The following is a 20,828-nucleotide window of genomic DNA, read 5'->3' on the forward strand; positions in this document are numbered from 1 at the left end:
TCAGAAAGATGTTCCAGCAAGAGTAAGAAATCCTCCACGGCAATTAAATCTTTAGGCCTGGATGGGACAAAGTGGCTTAAAGTGAATTTGAAGTTACACCTGTATTTCAGACTCTCAGATCTTCCTTTGAATTAATTTAATATTTTGAAGTTACAGACATAACACTTGCCTTCTGGTATTAGGCATTTCAACCCTTGGAAAAAGATATTGTCTGTCTACCCTATCTATGCCTCTCATAATCTTATAAACCACTGTCACATCTTCCCACAACCTCTGCTACTCCAGAGAAGTTTGTCCAACCTTTCATTACAGCACATGCCCTCTAAAGTGGTCAGTGTCCTGGTAAACCTCTTTTGTAGCCGCATCATGAAGTCTCATCATCCTTTCTATAATGGGGCAACCTGAACTCTGTGCAATACTCTATATGCAGACTAACTGGAGTTTTACAAAGATGAAAACATAACTTCCTAACATTTGAACTCAAAGTCTTGACTAATAAAGTTAAGCATGCCATATACCTTCTTAACCACCCTTTCAATCTGTGTAGCCTCTTTCAGGAGATATGAACTTGGACTCTGTTCATCAATACTGCTAAGGATCTTGTCCTTAACGGCGTACTGTCTCTTTGCATTTGACCTACCAGGTTGCAACGCTTCGCATTGCCCAGGTTAAATTCCATCTGCCATTTCTCTGCCCATATCTGCCACTGATCTATATTCTATTGTGTTCTTTGCCAGTCTTCTACACTATCCACAACATGACCAATCTTTGTAGCATCCTCAAACTTACTAACTCATCCATCTACAAATATTTTCATCCAGGTCATTCATATACATCACAAACAGCAGAGGCCCCAGTACAAATCTCTGCAGATCACCACTACTGACAGACCTCCAGCTAGAACAAGTCCCTTTGACCACTGCCCTGTCTTCAATTGGCATGCCAGATCTGAATCCAAACGGCCAATTCACCTTGGATCCCAAGCATCTTAATCTTCTGGATGAGCCTTCCATGATGGACCTTGTCAAACACATTACCAAAATCCATGTAGACACCATCCATAGCTCTACCTTCATCAGTCATGTTGTCAAAAAAGGCAATCAAGTTAGGAGGACATGACTTACATCGCCCAAAGCTATGCTGGCACTCCATAATTAGGCCATGGTTTTCCAAATGTTCATAAATCCTATCCCTAAGAATTCTCTACAGTAATCTCCCTACCACTGACGTGAGACTCACTGGTCAATAGCTTCCAGGATTATCTCTTCTTTCCTTCTTGAATAAGGGAACAAAGTTTTTAAAATATTATTCATAGTTTTATTAACTACTTAATACAATATGTATCAGAACTATGTAGCATGTGTGCAAAATTGCTCACATTTATGTTGAAGAATTCACTCTGATTTATCGTAAAAGAATTTCATTGCCAATCACTGTGAGAGACTTTACTCTATTAGGGAACAGAAATAAAGAAATTCACAGACCTTGGTATACGGTTAACCCTTTTATTACGTGATCATGGGGAGCTGTTGTCTTACGATTCCAACAATGTCAGGTACACCTCAGATTTATATAGTAAATTTTGGGCAATACCCAACAGTTAAACATACTTGGTCGCAATTTCCAAAGCACTTACTGTATTAGTTATCGGCAAAATTACTAACGACCCACATGATGCACAAAATTAGAGATATGTGTCTACAGTTAATTCCTCTATTTGCTACTTGCTAGTCAATCCTGGACAAAGATTAACAATACCTCATTGCTGGCACGATCTATACCTGGCTATTGTTATCTCGCACAAGCAAGGCAATGTCTGTCTCTTGATCGTCACCCTCAAAACCCAGGTCTTGAGCAATATCCAGCTAGTCAAGCTTGCCAACAGCATTTAATTCAAAATTAATCTTAAATTCACAATTTCTTCGACAGTCCGCTCTTTTTTGATCATTTAATCGACATTATTCCTCGCCTCCAAATATTTGCTCTTCCACTTCCTCCAGATAGGGAATGTCGTACCCAAGGGGCAAAGGCCTCATATTAAGATAGGCTTCTTCATTGTATTCTGAATCACAAGATTCCAGCTCAACTTGTGGGAGTAACTCTATAGGAGCAGCTGGAGCCTGAACTATCCAGGAGCAGGCACATCATACAACCATGACCACAAGTATAATCTTTACCAAAATTAACCGGTTCCCCATCATTTCTCTGCACCTATTCTTTCCCATTAAATGACCTGTCCTGTTTTTCCGGCATCCGCTCTTTTCAGCTGCTTGAGTAGCTATATGCAATCTAGGCACATTGTGATCTGTTAAATTATAGTTAGGCATATGTCATTGCTCAAAGCAATTTCCCTTGGAGAATACAGATCTGATTGACATTCATGTAGCTTGTTCTTCTGTTGAGTATCTACTCCCTCCTGTATCCCTTCCCTGATTTTGTCTGGCCAACAATAGCTTTTAAAAATACTGGTTATTTTATCGAAGCATTCTTGCCCCTTCTCATTGAAGGCTTTATTCTTAGGAATCCCCATATACACCCAAAAACATTAGTCCATGTAGCATTTTTGTAAGCTAAGCCCAAGTAAGTATTGCAGCTTTTCCCCAGCATAATAAACCCCAATAGTCCACACAATAAAATTAATTTCTTCATAAATCAGTTTTCTTTTTGCCCTTCTTCAGGAGAAGATAACTTGGTTCCGTGTGTTCAATCCCTCTGTCCTTCTAATCCTGGTTACCAAAAATTACTTAGTAAGGACCCTTCCACATAGGCAAAAAAAAAAATCTTTTTAAGCATTTTTACATACACATAATCTCCAGGATTAAAAGGGATGGGTGTTTACCGGCTAAGGTAATGCATCTGCTTCTGATTTAATCGTATTGCTTTTCCCTATATTTTGACAAATTCAGTCATTTCTTGTTGGTCCAGACCGGTATTGTTCGAGTATTTGTTAAGGGGTTCGAGACCCTGTTGACAAAGCATTTCCCATCAATACCTCAAAGGGAGTCAATTTAGTCGTCCGCCTCACCTGATTCCTTAGAGTGTATAATGCTTTGGGAAGAGCCTCTGGTCATTTCAATCCAATTTCCTCACATACCTTAATGGCCAATGTATTTTTTAACACTCCATTCATTCTCTCTACTAGTCCCGAGGACTGGGGTTGATACGAGAGATGATATTCCCAAGTAAATCCTAATGCCTGACCCAATTCCTTAATTGATTTTTCTGTAAAATATGTCCCACTATCAGTTAAATTTGTATGGAACCCCAAATCTGGGAATTATTCCCTTCATGAATGTCTTAACTACAGATCGTGTATCATCTTTTCTAGTGGGAAACGCCTCCACGCATTGGGAGAACTTATCTACCGTCACTAATAGTTTTAACCCCCACTGGCAGGCATGTGCACAAAGTCTATCTGTAAATTGGCAATTGTTGATGTATAATACCCCCGATTCCTTTTCGGGTGGGGGTTATATTGGACCTGCATACGTACTAGTATAGCTTTTCCTGCATTGGCAACTTCAGTAGGTTTCCCTTGGTTATGGGGTCTGAAGTGTTAGTGTAAGCTTCGCACGTACTGACAGCAATTTGTTAGGCGAACTGCACTGCTTGTAGCAATTTTTTTTAGAGATACGCATGCTGAATGGGTCTACCCGCAGATCTAATGAACCCCCGATGTTGCCAAAGTGATCCAACATCATGTACCAGCCGAAGGATCAGAGTCTGTGTAGATGGGCACAGTCTATTCCCTCGTGCTTCACCGCCAGAAGTCCCCAGGGGAAGGATTTGTCCCTTAAAATTTCAAAGGCCATCACTATCGCACAGCCTGTCAATAGCCTGTGATCGTTAGACTTGCCAGAAAAGCTGTCCACAAAGAGTATTAAATCCAGGTTGTCAAGGGGTGCAGTGGATAGGTCAGGTGGTTGGAGACGGAACAATCTCTACTACTCTTTACACAGGCTCCGCGGCCTCCGTCATAGGAACGGGGGTATCCGGGTTGGCCTTTAAAAATCAAATTCGATTTGTTAAGTAACATAACTTCGTATCTCGTGCGGGGTGGGGTGGGGGGAGAGAGCAGGCGGTAGTGAAATGTTGCGTAGTAGCTGGGTTGAGTTACAGCGTGAAATGTCAGTACCATACAGACCATGGTCGAGGACAAACAGTGCAACATAGAAACATAGAAATAGGTGCAGGAGTAGGCCATTCGGCCCTTCGAGCCTGCACCGCCATTCAGTATGATCATGGCTGATCATCCAACTCAGAACCCTGTACCTGCTTTCTCTCCAGACCCCCTGATCCCTTTAGCCACAAGGGTCATACCTAACTTCCTCTTAAATATAGCCAATGAACCGGCCTCAACTGTTTCCTGTAGCAGAGAATTCCACAGATTCACCACTCTCTGTGTGAAGAAGTTTTTCCTCATCTGGGTCCTAAAAGGCTTCCCCTTTATCCTTAAACTGTGACCCCTCGTTCTGGACTTCTGGGTTGTGGGGTTTTACTACTGGTCTTTTCTGCCCCGGTGCACATGCATGTAACTAGTTGATGTGGGGTCGATCTTGCCTTTTACAAAGGCCGAGGTAGGGGATCTTGGGCTTAAAAAGGTTGGTGACCACTACACTAGACGAAAACACTGGCAGGCTTACGATTGAGCATTCCCTAAATACTCAATTCTTGGCACCAAAAACTGTATCTCCTTCCAAATACACCCTTCGTTGCAACTTGGTCATTCTCCCAAAACTCTGTCTCACTTTGATTTGATAACCCCATCCACACCTACCTGACTCACACACCAGGTAGGTTGAGCAAACAGAGAGGCTGCGGAGGAACTTAAACATATTAGGAGACTGGGCAAGACACGGCAGATGGAATACAGTGTCAGGAAGTGTACGGTCATGCACTTTGGTAGAAGGAACAGAAGTGTAAAATATTTTACAAGCAGGCAGAAAATTCAAAAATCCAAAGGGCAAAGGGACTTGCAGGACTCCCTAAAGCAGGGTTTCTCAACCGGGGTTCCGTGGAACCCTAGGGTTCAGTGAGAGGTTGTGATTACAAAAATAAACATCGTTTTTTCAGCTGCTAGTGCTCGCAGTGGTGGGCAGTGACCGAGCAGCCCTGTTGGCAATCTCATTAGAGGTCTCTCAGCCCAGTATGGCAGAGTGCGGCAGGACCATGTTTATTTTTTGAGTCCATTCCCAGTTTTGACGCAAGGTAGGGGAGGCCATTGATAATTGATGAGCACTGTATTACACGGAGGGAGGACGGTAGGCTGATAATTGGTAAGTGCTGTATTGCACGGAGGGGAGGACAGTAGATTGATAATTGGTGCTTGCTGTATTGCACGGAGGGGAGGACAGTAGGCTGATAACTGGTGCTTGCTGTATTGCATGGAGGGAGGACAGTAGGCTGATAATTGGTGCTTGCTGTATTGCACGGAGGGAGGACAGTAGGCTGATAACTGGTGCTTGCTGTATTGCACGGAGGGGAGGACAGTAGATTGATAATTGGTGCTTGCTGTATTGCACGGAGGGGAGGACAGTAGGCTGATAATTGGTGCTTGTTGTATTGCACGGAGGGAGGACAGTAGGCTGATAATTGGCGAGTGCTGTATTGCATGGAGGGAGGACAGTAATGGGAGAGGGAATCAGATTTAAAATGTTTGGCAATGGGGAAGTTCTGCTTTTGGTGGATGGAGAGGAGGTGCATGATGAAGCGATCCCACAATTTACGACAGGTCTCATCAATGTAAAGGAGGCTGCATCAGGAGCACTGGACACAATAGACAACCCCATCAGATTTGCAGGTGAAGTGTTACCTCACCTGGAAGAACCATTTGGGCCCCTGAATGAATGTGAGGGAGGAGGTGAATGGGCAGGTGTAATGCTTGGGCTGCTAGCAGGGATAAGTGTCGAGAGGGACGAATGGACAAGAGAATTGCAGAGGGAGCAACCCCTGCAGAAAGTGCAGAGGTTCATATGGCGGTAGGTAAGGACAAGAGGAACCCTATCACTGTTAAAGTGGCGGGAAGATGTGAATGTGGATGTTCCGGAAATGAAGGGGATGCGGGTGAGGGCAGAATCAATGCTGGAGGAAGGGAAACCCCATTCTTTGAAGAAGGAAGATATCTATCATGTCCTGGAAAGGAAGGTCTCATCATAGGAACAGATGCTGAGCCTTTATGAGACACTAGTCAGCTGCACTTGGAGTATTGTCAAATGTTTTGGGCCCCATATCTCCATAGATGCTGCCTGGCCTGCTGAGTTCCTCCAGCATTTTGAGTATGTTGCTCAGAAAGGATATGTTGTTATTGGAGAGAGTGCAGAGGAGGTTCACAAGGATTATTTAGGAAATGAAGGGGTTAAGCTACGAGAAGCTTTTTGACAGCTTGGGCCACTACTACTGAAATTTAGAAGAATGTGGAGAGATCTCATTGAAATCTATGGAATGTTTAGACTAGATATGGTGGATGTGGAGAGGATGTTTCTTATGGTGGGTGTATCCAGAGCTAATGGCACAGCCTCAAAATTGAGGGCGCCCCTTTAGAACAGAGGTAAGGAAGAATTTTTTTAGCCAGAGAGTAGTAAACCTGTGGAATACTCTGCCACAGACTGCAGTGGAGATCAAGTCCGTGTGTATATTTAAGGCAGAAATTGATCGTTTCCTGATCAGTCAGGACATCAAAGGCTATAGTGAGAAGGTAGATGTATGGGGTTGAGTGGGATCCCGGATCAGCCGTGATGGAATGGCAGAGCAGACTTGATGGGCTGAATGGCCTAATTCTACTTATGTCTTATGTGGCAAAGATGAAGGAACTGAGTACAGGGAATAGCATTTTTACAGGAGATAGCATAGGAAGAGGTTTAGTTAAGATAACCATGGGAATCGGTAGGTTTATAAAAGATACTGTTTGACAGTTTGTCTCCAGAGATGGAGACAGAAAGATCAAGAAAGGGATGAGAGTAGTCAGAAATGGACAAAGTGAATTTAAAGGCAAGGTGGAAGTTAGGCAAAATTGATAAAAATTGACACGCTCAGCATGGGTCCATGAACTAGCACCTATGCAGTTGTCAATGTAGTGGAGGAAGAGTGTCAGTTGGTGTCAGAGAGTGGAATTAGTATGAGGAGGTGCCTGAGAGTAGTCGCCTGGCCTAGCCAGGTTGAGTTCAGTGCACCACACTACAACAGCACCCCCTTTGTCTGGTTTTGATAGTAAGGTTGGGATGGTAAGGAGGGCAGTCCAAGGTAAAGTTTGAGGAGGAGAGAGGAGTGCTGAATTTGAGATGAATCTGCCCTGTTCATTTGTTTTGGTAATGACTCAGGTGAGGGATAAGGTAAATACTAGCCAGGACACCAAAAAAATTTCACTTGATTCTCAGGATCATTGCCTCTTCAAATATAATTTTCTTCCATTTTTATATTTATGAGATTTTTACCAAATTCTTTGGACACCCGATGGAATCTATGGAAGAAAACTTCAATGCAAATGATTTCAAAGTGGGATCTTTCTTTTTTCTGCACAAGACATTAGCCACTATTGGCATTTTCCCACTTTACGTCATTTTTATGAATGCAACACACTGCATATTAAGAACACTAAGCACTGCAAATCTACCCCACTAGCAATTTGCTCAATAGATAGATAATTCATTGATCCCCAAAGAAATTAGTGTCACAGTAGCATTAAAAGTTGACAAATATACAAATATTAGAAGAGAAGTAAGAATTAAAAAAAAGTTACCTCAAACAGTCTAACAGTCATCACTTCCCTGACTATTAGGCTCATTATAGAGCCTAATGGCTGAGGGTAAGAATGACCTCATATAATGCTCTTTGGAGCAGCACAGTTGTCTTAGTCTATTACTAAAAGTGCTTCTCTGTTCAGCCAAGGTGGCATGCAGAGGTTGACAAATATTGTCCAGAATTGCCAGGATTTTCTGTAGGGTCCTTTGTTCTGCCACAGCCTTCAGTATGTCCAGCTTGACTGCTATAACAGAGCCAGCCTTTCTGATCAGTTTATTGAGCCTGTTGGCATCACCCATGTTGATGCCATTGCCCCAGCACACCACCAAATGAAAGATTGTATCAGTGACAACAGACTGGTAGAACATGTGAAGGAGAAGCCTGCATACTCTGAAGGACTCAGTCTCCTCAGGAAGTATAGATGACACTGGCCCTTTTTGTACACAGCCTCTGTGTTGGTGCTTCACTCAAATCTGTCATCCAGGTACATCCCCGGGTACTTGTAGGTCCTCACCACATCCACGTCCTCACCATCAACAGTAACAGGGAGCAATGCAGATTTTGCCTTCCTAAAATCCATCACCATCTCCTTTGTCTTGCTGATATTGAGCTGCAGCTTGCACCATTTGACAAAGCCCCCCCACCAGGGCGCTGATGGCATTGGAGCTTGACTTGTTGCATACCACATTGCTGTCTGCTGCAGCCATCCAAGGAGGAAGGCATCAGAGGCAATGCCTGGCTCAACAAATGGTACAGATGATAGTCTGTGAGTTTTTCTTGTGATTGCAAGACCCCGTTGGACATGGATAATGTAGAATACTGCCAGTCCAGTTCACTAGTTCATTGGTGGCAGGGGAGCTGCTTTGCCTTGGCTGCTGTGCGGACCAGCCCTCATGCCATGGTTGTCTGTGGCAGTTGTCCAGGAATGGAGATGACAGCTGGAGTCCATGCTGGCCCTTCCTATTGATCCTGCCGTCTAGTGTTCACTCAGTGGAGGACAAAGTTAGATTGTGTATGGTTGAGTGACAATTAAACTTAACTGAATTTCGAACATAATGCACACCTACCTTGGCATCTTCCTTTGCTGCAAACTAGCATGCAAACATCTCCAAAGCAGAGTAACAGTTGTTACGAACCCCGTAACTGTGTCACTTACCAGCAAAAATAGAGATGTCCTTTGAAGTCTGATGGTACTATTTTTAACAGTATTTATTAGTAAAAATACACAAAAATAATATCAATGCAAACATACAGACAATATATGTCATCAATACTAAATCTAAAAGTGCAGGTATAATAATAATCAATAAGAAATAGCTCTATCTCTGTCTAGGGGATAAATGTATTGTCCGATGGAAATATAAAAGTCACTCAGTTCATGCAGGCTGCAGCCTTGGTTGGAGTCGAGAGAGATATTTTTGAGAAACTTGCCAATTCCTTTTATGATTTCGATCCGTCGGGAGTCCCGTTGGTGTGGCCGTTCACTTGTGGCCTCTCCTTTAGCTAAGCTGTTCTTCCGTGGTGAGCCCGCCAAACCAGGCAAGGGAAGGACGCACACGGGCCCACTGGCTTTGGCTATCAAATGCTGTCACTGGATTTCCAGCGTTTCTCCTGGTGTGTCTGAAGGGGTTGTTCCCCAGACCCTCTTTTATCCTTACTAACGGGGTCTCAGATGTCAATCAGGTTGGGATGATACAATCCCTCAACCAGCCCACTCTGGTCGTCCCCTGAGGGCTTCAATGAATAGTACAGTACTCAATACACAATTCTGTCTCCAAGAGACAATAGCTGTTATCAGGGGTTTTTGTTTCGCTGAGGCCAGGACACATTCCAAACCTTGAGGATTCTGCATGTCTCTCTCTCATTTCCTGGGTCCCAGCCCCGAATTAATAGCAATCTTGCGATTCTCAAAAAGGAGGGGGTGACTTTGTACCCTTCGGCCCCTCAGAGTTGTGGCACACTTGTAACACAGTGAAGATCGAGATGTTCTTGAGGGGATCCAGAACCGGGAATGGAAAAAGGGAGAGAAGGGGGAGGGGAACAAATTACTAGAAGATAGAGAAATTAATGTTTATGCTATCAGCTTGGGGGCTACCAGACGAAATATGAGACATTGCTCCTCTAGACTGGCCCCCTCGTGGCTCCAGAGAAGGCCATGCACCAATGTATTCGAATGGGAATGGAAAGCTCTTTGAAGAGGGACAACATCTCAGATGTTCTGGAATGGAAAGCCTCATTCTAAAAATAGCTACAGCAGAGACAGAGGAAAAGAGAAAAGGAAGTAGCAAGTAACAGGGTGGAAAGAGGTATAGTCAGGACTACTGTGAGACTCAGTAGGTTTATAAAATATATCAGTGGATAGTCTGGCTCCAGAGATGGAGACAGAGAGATTGAGACAGGGCAGAGAGATGTCAGAGATAGAACTAGTGAATTTGAGGGCAGGGTGGAAGTTGGGGGCAAAGTTGATGAAATTGACAAACTCAGCATGGGTGCAGGAAGCAGCATCAATGTAGTCGTTGACAAAGCACCGAAAGAGTTGGAGAGTGCTCCCAATGTAGGCTTGAAACATGGACTCTTCCTTGTAACTGACAAATAGACAGCCATTGCTGAGGCCCATGTGGTTGCCCACGGCTACACTTTGGGTTTTGAAAAAGTGCGAGGAGCCAAAAAAGAAATTGTTGAGAGTGAGGGTCAGTTTCCCCAGACAGAGGAGGGTGTTAGTGTAGCAGAACTGGTTAGGTCTGTTGCCTAGAAAGAAGCAGAGAGATTTAACGCCTTCTTGAGAAGTATATAGAGACTGGACGTAGTGAAAATGAGGGAACTTAAAGTTATTGAAGTGATTGAGAGTGTGTAAAGTGTCATGGATGTACGTGGCAAGGGACTGAACTAAGAGCAACAGAACAGAGTCAGGTTTTGGTGTCAGGCATATACATCATGTGGCCTACCTAACGGAGAAAACAAGGTATAAGAAATGCCTTTATACTGCAGTTGTTAGCCAGGAGAGATTTCTGATGTTGGAGTTCTCTTACCCTCCCAGTGAATTAGAAGAGCAGCGGTAGTCTTTTTCCAGAGTCTCATTGTGCCTGCTGTATGATGTCCACATCTCAAAAGCATGTAGGGTCAGCTCGATCCAGTACAGAATTAGTAATGTGCCCAGTCTGAGGTCTGATCCTCAATTGACCAAAGGTTATATTAAGGCACCGAGTTTGAGTGCAATGATTTTGAACAGCAGCCAATCTGAGATTGGAGGCAAGAGGAGTGACTCACACAGGTCGGCGAGTATGTATTAAAAAGCAGCGTTTTGCGGGAGTTTTGGCATTTGTATAGCAGCCGATGAGAGATTGGGATACATTAGCAAGGGCAAATTTTAAAAAGGCAGGGCAAATGGAGCAGCCATTGTGGAGTGGACAGTGCTAGAACGGGGTTTTTGAGACTAGCTCTTCGAGGCTTCAGCAAGGAGGGACAAATGAGAGAAGGTGAAACTCTGTGGATAGATTTTTCTCAGCTTATTTATTGTTTCTTTCTTTTATAATTGCACAGTTAGAGCACAGGGATGCCAGTCATGAAAGTGGAATGCTCCTCTTGTGGACATGGGGAGGCAGGGAAACCTCCAGTGTCCCTGACAACTTCACCTGCAAGAAATGCATCCCACTACAGCTTCTAACAATTCGCATTCAGGAGTTGGAGCTGGAACTATATGAACTCCGGATCATTCGGGAGGTTGAGGGGGTGATAGAATTTAAACAGCCAGTGCGGAGCATCCCTCTGGCCAAACAATCATTGGATACTCTTTGGTAGTGACTTGGGGGGGGGGGGGGGCGGGAAGAAATGATCTAGCAGAGGAAAGTCATAGCAGTCAGATCTCTGGCACTGTGGTGATAGGGGATTTGTTAATCAGGTGAACAGAAAGGAGGTTCTATGATGAGAATGAGATTCCTAGATGGTATGTTGCTTCCTGGATACCAGGGTCCAGGACATCTCTGATTGAGTCCTCGGCATTCTTAAGTGGGAGGGTGAGGTCATGGTCCATAGAGGCACAATGACATAAGTAGGACAAGTGACAAGGTTCTGCAAAATTAGTTCAGTGCTTAGTTAAGGTATGGGACCTCCATGGTTGGGATCACAGGATTGCTACCCATGACATGTGCTAGTGAGGCCAGAAATAGAAAGATCATACAGTTTAACACATTGCTAAGGAGTTGGTGTAGGAGGGAGGGCTTTAGATTTTAGGATCATGGAGCTTTCTTCCAGAGAAGATGAACCTGAACAGAAGAAATGGGTTGCACCTAAACTAGCGGGACGGCGGGTGGGGTGGGGGGGGGGGGGGAGTGTAGTTTAAACTAAAGTTGCAGGGGGATGGAAACCAGAGTGCCAAAACAGACAGTGGAGTGGTTGTGGAAGACAAATGTTGTTAAGATCTCAAACAGAGTTAGGAATCAAAAGGTTGAGGAAATAATGTCCTGAGTAGCCTATATTTCAATGCAAAACGATTGTAGGAAGGGCAGTTGAGCTCAGAGCATGGATCCACCTGGAATCATAACCTGGAATTAAGATATTGTAACCATTAGCAAGACTTTGCGCAGGACTGGCAGCTCAATATTCCTGGGTTCTGTTGTTTTATATGTGATAGAGCAGAAGAGATTGAAGGGGGAATAGGCAGTGTTACTAGTCAGAGAAAATGTCATGGCAGTGCTCAGTCATAACAGACTGGGGAACTCATCCAATGAACTAAGGAATAAGAAAGGTACAACTATGTTAGTGGGGCTATATTATGGACACCCATGCAATTTAAGGGATTTTGTTTGTAGAAAGATCACAGACTGTTGCAAGAATCATAAGGTTGTGACAGCAGGTGATCTTAACTTTCCACATATTGACAGGGACTACCATACTGTAGAAGGACTAGATGGGATAGAATTTGTCAAATGTGTTCAGGAAAGTGAAACTTTGAGAGTATAAAGCTTGTATGCGCCTGTCAGAATAAAAGGCAAACATAACAGGTTTAGGGAACCTTGGTTTTCATGAGGTATTGGCATCAATCCCCCAGCAAAAAGAAAAAGAAACAAAACCTCACAATTCTGGCAATTTTTTGGAGAGTTTGGCTCAGTAGATTTACCTCCAGAAGACAGGAATCTGCACCACAAACTGGGCAGCAGCTCATCAGCCACATGAAGGAGAGGGATGAGGAGAATCCTGACTGGAACATTCCCTGTCGCAGAAAGTAAGGAGTTTTCACCGTCAGATTTGTCTCCCTTCTTGCAGATGGTCAGAGCTGTGGCATCTGAAGCTTGTTTATATTTACCAATTTTCCCAGAGGTGGACGATTACCTACTACTAAAGCATCTGAAACAATCTCCTCCCACTGTCATGTATTGAAATGGTAAGGTCACTTAATGTAGTTTGACACTTGTCAAGTATGGTGACGATGTCACCAATCTGGGACAGAACAACACAAAATGTGATGGAGCATGGAAGTGAGAATAAGAAATAAAGACACATTTAGAACATGAAATGTCGAGTCATGATGAAGCACTAAGACGGGATGCAAATACACAACAGTGGAAACGAGGACACGGACTTTGAAAGTAGGTTTAACATTAGTTGATGAGAATGGAGAAATCCGGGATCCAACACTTTCAATGTTTTATGGAGCCAGCTACATCAGGTCCGAGGTGGCTCAACTCATTTGAACTTTTAAGTCTTGAGTCTTTTGAGACTGCTCAAAAAGAGAGACACACGCATGGTTCAGAGGAATTCAGAGGTACAAAGCAGCATCTCATAACCAGGGTTTGGTAGCCTGGTATGGATAAAGCAGCTGAGAAATACTGCAAAACCTGTCACAGCTGTCAAACTGTATCTAGACCTGACCTTCCAGAATCACTAAAACTGAGACCATTACTGGATGGTCCTAGGCAGGAGGTAACTGTGGATTTGCTTGGACCATTACCAACAAACCACTCCATTCTAGTGCAAACACAAGGAAATCTGCAGATGCTGGAAATTCAAACAACACACACAAAATGCTGGTAGAACACAGCAGGCCAGGCAGCATCTGTAAGGAGAAGCACTGTTGACGTTTTGGGCTGAGACCCTTCGTCAGCGCTTCTCCTTATAGATGCTGCCTGGCCTGCTGTGTTCCACCAGAATTTTGTGTGTGTTATTCCATTCTAGCAGGAGTTGATTACTACAGCTGATTTCATGACCTCCATAACCACAGAGAGAGTTATTGACAGTCTAGAGAACATTTTCAGTAGATATGGACTGCGCATATCTATCAAATCAGAGAATGGACCTCAATTCAGATCTGAACAGTTCAAGGAATATTGTGAGAGTCATGGAATCGGACACCTGAAACAACGCCAAAGTGGGCTCAGGCAAATGGTGAAGTGAAGCGCCAAAATGCATCACAGGTGAAAAGGATTAGGATAGCTCAAGCAGGACTTGACTGGAAACGTGAAGTGAGAAAGTATGCGACTGTGTGCAGATGCGTGGAACATGCTGCTACAGTGAGAATTATGCCGAACTTCTCTACAACCGCAAAATGAGGGGGAAGTTACCAGATGTCAGGGAGGTACACAGAGCAAAACTGCAAGTACGAGATCGGGATGCAGAACAAAAAGGAAAGTACAAGTTGTACGTAGACGATCACAGAGGAACACAAGAGTCTACTGTAAAAGTTGGGGACACTGCTTATCCAGCAAGAAAAAGTGGACAAATTCATCACACCTTTCATCACCTCACAGGGTGGTGAGGAAAACAGGAAATCGTGGTAATTGAATCTCCAGTTGGAGTACAGTATGCAAGGAACACCACATACGTACAAAAAAATTCAACTCAAAAGAGACTGCTGACAAACAGGAGGAAATTCAAGGAGAGGTACCGGAACAAGTGGACAGATTCACAAGCTCAGGTTCACAGTAAGCAAAAGTCATTATCAGACATTGAAAGCAAAGATAGGGAGACTTTAAAAACAACCTCTGAAGTTTAACAATTTTGTATTGAAGTAGAGCTTTACTTATGGGTTTTGAAACAATACACAACACCCACCGTCCCTGATCTCTCAAAGGCCTTGCTTTGCGCGGAGACACGCATGCGCAGCGGCTGCTCCGGGAGGAGCGATGGCGCTCTGCGGGACGGGACGCCGACCCTGACCCACGCGTGGCGCGTCTCGCACAGCCGCTGGGGATGCTGCGATGTGTCGTGTCACGCCGGCTGTGGGCGGCAGCCGCGCCGCTGGCGAGTCGCAACTGCTGGCGGGTCACGGCTGCGGCCGCCGCGCCCGATCGGAGGAGCAGCGGCCTGTCAGCGGCGAGGTTGGTGGGGCTGACGCCGCCGCTCGTACAGCCTTACCTGAGGCTGATGCGGGTGGACAAGCCCACCGGTAAAGCAGGGGACGGGGACGGGGGAGCTGGGGTGGGGTAGGGTAGGGGTTGATGTGAGAGTTTCATAACACCATTGCATTGCACCATGACATTGCAGGGGGTGGAGTACATGGATGGGGAGAGGCTGGGGCGGTCTAGGTATATATGGCACCTTTTCAGGGATCGTTCCTGATGCCAGCCCGGAGAACAACTCCTCTTTGAGGGCCCGCAGAGAACAGAATGCAATTTCCCCATTACTGTAAAAGCGAAGTCCCACTGACGCAGCAAACCTGAAATAGACAGACAGATAGGAGCAGGTGCAACGTTCCAAATCACCTGCAGATCTGTGCTCGCAGTTGAATAATCAGAATGAGCTACTCAAACGATTAAATCACTTTTTAAGTGGGTTAAGAATTTACTACACAGTCATCTGAACTAGTCGATACCGGCAGTCAATGTGTACTTTTTCCTATTGAACTTTTCTGCATTTTATGTTCTTCATTTACTTACATTATGACTTACATTTTAAATTATGTTGCTCAAAAGGAATATGTAATACCTTCTCATAATTTGATTTTGTAATGATTCTACTGAAGGAGTAGATTGAATTTCATTTAATTACCACTTTTGAAAGATGACACCTCTGCTTTGGATTGTTGGATTAGATCTTTAGTGTGGGTCCTGCAGCACGCTCTTTATAATGATGTTAGAATTAATATCCTTTTTTCAATTTTAATTTAGTAATATTGCATTGGCAATAAGTTTTAATTTGTTACAATTTAATATTTTAGGGACCTGGTTGTTGTATTTGCCTTGTACCTGGAGTATTGGCTTAGCAGCAGAGCCAGGATGCCTTCCGGACCTGTCCATGCTTACCCTCTTTGGAACAGGGGCACTGTTAATGAGAGGAGCTGGGTGTACAATCAATGACATGTGGGATAAAGACATAGATAGAAAGGTAACTTATCTGCTCGAACACAGTCTGTAAACTGCTTGTTGTAATACACTTTTCACAGTTTATATTATTTTTAAAAAAGTGCCCATTTTAGAGCTTGTGCTTGCTTTTTGTTTTGCACAATCCTTCAGCAGTATTATAACACCATAAGACGTAGGAACCAAATTCGGCCATTCAGCCCATCGAGTCTGCTCCGCCATTCCATCATGGCTGATCCTGGATCCCACTTAACCCCATACACTTGCCTCCTCGCCATATCCTTTGATGCCCTGACCGATCGGGAAACGATCAAGTTCTGCTTTAAATATACCCACAGACTTGGCCTCTGCCACAGTCCATGGCGGAACATGCCACAGATTCACTAGTCTCTGTCTAAACGAAGTTCCTCCTTACCTCTGTTCTAAAAGGTTACCCCTCAATTTTGTGCCCTTTAGTTCTGGATACCTCCATCATAGGAAACATCCTCTCCACATCCACTCTATCCAGTCCTTCTAACATTCAGTGAGTTTTAATGAGATCCCCCTGTGTTCTTCTGAATTCCAGTGGAGTACAGGCCCAAAGCTGCCAAACACTCCTTATATGTTAACCCTCTTCATTCCCGGAAACATCCTTGTGAACCTCTTCTGGACCCTCTCCAATGACAACACATCCTTTCTGAGATGTGGGGCCCAAAACTGTTAACAGTACTCCAAATGAGGCCTGCCTAATGTCTTATAAAGGCTCAACATTATCTCCTTACTTTTATATTCTATTCCCTTAGAAATATTTTATCATGAGTCTCCAAGTACTTCAAAACCTCATCCTTAATAAGAGACTCCAACACTTTCTCCACCACTGAGGTTATGCTAACTGGCTGATAATTACCTTTCTTTTTCCTTCCTCCCTTAAAGAGTGGAGTGACATTTGCAAATTTCCAGTCCTCCGGGACTATGCCAGAATCATGTGATTCTTGAAATATCATGATCAATGCATCGGTTATCTCTTCAGCAACTTTTCTCAGGACTCTGGGATGTAGTCCAACTGGTACAGGTGACTTATCCACTTTAAGACCTTTGAGTTTGCCTAGCATTTTTTTCTTTGTAATAGCAATGGCACTCACGTCTGCTCCCTGACACTCGCGGACTCTGGCACAGTGAAGACAGATGCAAGTTCATCTTCCATTTTTTTGTCCCCATTACAACCTCACCCGCATCATTTCCCTGTGGTCCAATATCAACTCTTACTTCCCTTTTACTCCTTATTAAATTGAAAAGAAGTCTTTTAGTACCTTGCTTCATATTATTGTCTAGTTTCTCCTCATATTTAATCTTTTCCCTTTTTGTAGCTTCTTAGTTGCCTTTTGTTGGATTTTAAAAGTTTCCCAATCATCCAATTTCCCACTCACTTTTGCTACCTTATATGCTCTTTCCTTGGCTTTTATGCAATTCTTAACTTCCTTTGTCAGCCAGGGTTGCCTGCCCTTGCCATTTGAGAACCTCTGTGGGACATATCAATCCTGTGCCTTGTGAACTATTCCCAGAACTTCAGCCACCTCTGCTCTGCCATAATCCCCGCCAGTATCCTCCAACAAACCACGGGAGCAAGCTCCTCTCGTGCCTCTGTAATTCCCTTTATTCCATTGCGATGCTAATAACGTGAGTTATGCTTTTCCCTCTCAACTTGCAGTATGAATTCAATCAGATTATCATCACTGCCTCTTAAGGGTTCGTTTATGTTAAGCTTTCTAATGAAATCTGGGTTATTGCACAACACCCAATCTAAGATAGCCTTTCTCCGAGTAGGCTCAACTGTAAGCTATTGTAAAAAGCCATCTTGTGGGCCTTCAACAAATTCTCTCTCTAACGATCCAACGCCAACTGATTTTCCCAATTCTCTTGCATATTGAATTCCCTATTACAATTCTGACGATGCTCTTACTACATGCATTTTCCGGATCCCTTTGCAATCTCAACCCCACATCTTGGCTACTATTTGGATGCTTACATATGATTCCAATAATGGTTTTTACCCTTGTAGATCCTTAACTCCACCCACAAAGATTCAGCATTCTCTGACCCTATGTCACCTCTTTCTGAAGATGTAATTCCATCTCTTACCAACAGAGCCACACCACTGCCTAAGCCTTCCTGCCTGTCCTTTCAGTACAAAGTCTATCCTTTGATGTTAACTCCCAACTATAGCCTTCAATCATCCATGATTTGGTGATGCCTACAGCATCGTACTGACTGATCTCTAATTATGCCATGAGTTTGTCCGTCTTATTCCAAATGCTGTGCGCACTTAAATACAACACCTTCAGTCCTGCATTTTTTGCCCTTTTGACTTTTGCCTCTATGGTACAATTTAACTTATTGCTCTGTATACTTTTTTAAAAATTTATTCATTTATGGGATGTGGACATTGCCAGCTAAACCAGCATTTATTGCCCATCCCTTGTTCCCCTTGAGAAGGTGGTGATGAGCTGCCTTCTTGAACCACTGCAGTCCCTGAGGTGTAGGGACACCCACAGTGTTGTTTGAGAGGGAATTCCATTATTTTGATCCACTGACAATGAAAGAACAGTGATATGTTTCCAAGTCAGTGACTTGTAGGGGGATTTCCGAGTGGTGGTGTTCCCAGGTATCTGCTGTTCTCGTCCTTCTAGATGGTAGTGGTCATGGGTCTGGAAGGTGCTGCCTTAGGAACTTTGGTGTGTTGTTGCAGTGCATCTTGTAGATAGTACACACTACTGTAACTGTTTGTCGATGGTGGAGTGATCGGATACTTGTGGAAGGGGTACCAATCAAGTGAGCTGCCTTGTACTGGATGGTGTCAAGTTTCTTGAGCATTGATGGAGCTGCCCTCATTCAGGCGAGTGGTGACTATTCCATTACACTCCAGACCAGAGCCTCTTAGATGGTGGACAAGCTTCAGAGAATCAGGAGCTGAGTTACACATCACAGGATTCCTAGCCTTTGACCTGCTCTGGTAGCCAGGATGTTTATATGGCTAGACCAGATCAGTTTGCTGTCAATGGCAACCCCCAGGATGTTGATAGTAGGGGATTCAGTGTTGGTGATGACAAGGGACGATGGTTAGAGCCTCTCTTGCCTGGCACTTGTGGCTTGACTGTCACTTGTCAGCCCAAGCCTGGATATTGTCGAGGTCCTGCTGCACTTGGGTTTGAGCTGCATTACTATCAAATGGTGCAGAACATTGTGCACTCATCTGCGAACATCCCCACTCCTGACCTTATGATGAAAGGAAGGTCATTGATGAAGCAGCTGAAGATGGTTGGTCCTAGGACACTTCTCTGAGGAACTCCTGCAGTGATGTCCTGAGGATGAGATGATTGATCTCCAACCACCATAACCATCTTCCTTTGTACCCAATCATTAGCTTGTCCGTCCTTAAATTCATATTACACCATCATCTACTTGTAAACCTGCCAGCTCATCTTCTATAATATTGGTTCCCATCCCCCTGCCATATTAGTTTAAACCACTCCCAATAGCTCTAGTAAACCTGCCCTCAAGAATATTGGTCCCCCTCAGATTCAAGTGCAATCTGTCCCTTTTGTACAGGTCACACCTGCCCCAGAAGAGGTACAAATTATCCAGAAATCTGATTCCCTCCGCCCCGCTCTAAATCTTCAGCCACACATTTATCTGCCACTTCATTGTATTCCTATCCTCATTGTCGCTTGGCAAAGGCAGCAATCCAGTGATTACATACTTGAAGTCCTGCTCAGCTTCCTTCCTAACTCCTTGTATTCTATTTTCAGGACCTCCTGCCTTTTCTCTACCAATATGTACTATGACTTCTGGCTGCTCATACTCCCTTTTCATGATATTGTGGACGTATTCAGAAACATCTTGGACCCTGGCGCTTAGGAGGCAAGCTACCATTTGTGTTTCTTTTTCACGTCCACAGAATCACATATCTGTCTCCCTAACTATAGAGTGCCCTTTTACTGCCATTCTCTTCCTTTCCCTACCCTTCTGAGCCACAGGGCCAGAATCAGTGCCAGAGGCACGGTCACTGTTGCTTCCCCCCCCCGTTAGGTCGTCCCCTCACAACAGTACTCAAAATGGAGTATTTATTATTGAAGGGGACAGTCACAGAGGTGCTCTCCACTGTCTGATGTTCATCCTTCCCACTCCTGAAAGTCACCCATTTATCTGTCTCCTGTAGCCTTGGGGTGACTACCTCCCTGTAGCTCCTATCACCACTTCACTTTCCCTAACAGGCCAAAGGTCATCTCTTAGAAATCCCACATCTGACACCCAGAATAGAAAACTGGTCCTGTAGACAAACCCTCTATTCTCTCAAGAGTTAAATAAGTAATAAAGAATGAACTTGTCTACTTACCTTGCCTTTACCTGTTGAGCCAAAGCCTTCCCACTCTGACTCAGACCACTTCGCTAGACGGTACCCCTCTTTTATGGAGACTGGGTTTTTAAAGCTCTTCGCCGGACTTGCGCAGGAACGTTTCTACTGTGTCTCCGCAGTACTCCAGATAAAAGATCCCTGTAGCATTATAAACATAGAACAGGGCTTGAATACTAAGGGGAAACTAACAAAGGGAAATGGATTACAGGTTAGGTGGGCTGTAGAGATAGAGATGTTTTTAGGACAAAGAAGGTGAATAGTCTCAACTCAGAAGTATTGTTCAAGGGAGACACAAGACTACAGATGCTGAAAAATGGAGCCACACAAAACTGCTGGAAGAACTCAGCAGGTCAAGCAGCATCGGTGGGGAGGAACGAAATTGCCGACATTTTGTGCCAAAACGC

The 20,828-nt window shown here is 44.1% G+C and overlaps 1 protein-coding gene across 1 annotated transcript in view; it reads left to right on the plus strand.

Annotated features, from left to right (window-relative positions):
* coq2 (coenzyme Q2 4-hydroxybenzoate polyprenyltransferase) overlaps nucleotides 1–20,828 on the plus strand; it is a 71,272-nt gene that overhangs the window by 26,176 nt on the left and 24,268 nt on the right. The window contains exons 2-3 of the mRNA XM_059989815.1: nucleotides 14,804–15,118; nucleotides 15,890–16,056. Coding sequence (XP_059845798.1) covers nucleotides 14,804–15,118; nucleotides 15,890–16,056 — 482 coding nt within the window. The remainder of the gene's footprint in view (nucleotides 1–14,803; nucleotides 15,119–15,889; nucleotides 16,057–20,828) is intronic.

The sequence above is a fragment of the Hypanus sabinus genome, chromosome 14 (assembly GCF_030144855.1).
Source record: "Hypanus sabinus isolate sHypSab1 chromosome 14, sHypSab1.hap1, whole genome shotgun sequence".
In the NCBI taxonomy this organism is placed as follows: domain Eukaryota; kingdom Metazoa; phylum Chordata; class Chondrichthyes; order Myliobatiformes; family Dasyatidae; genus Hypanus; species Hypanus sabinus.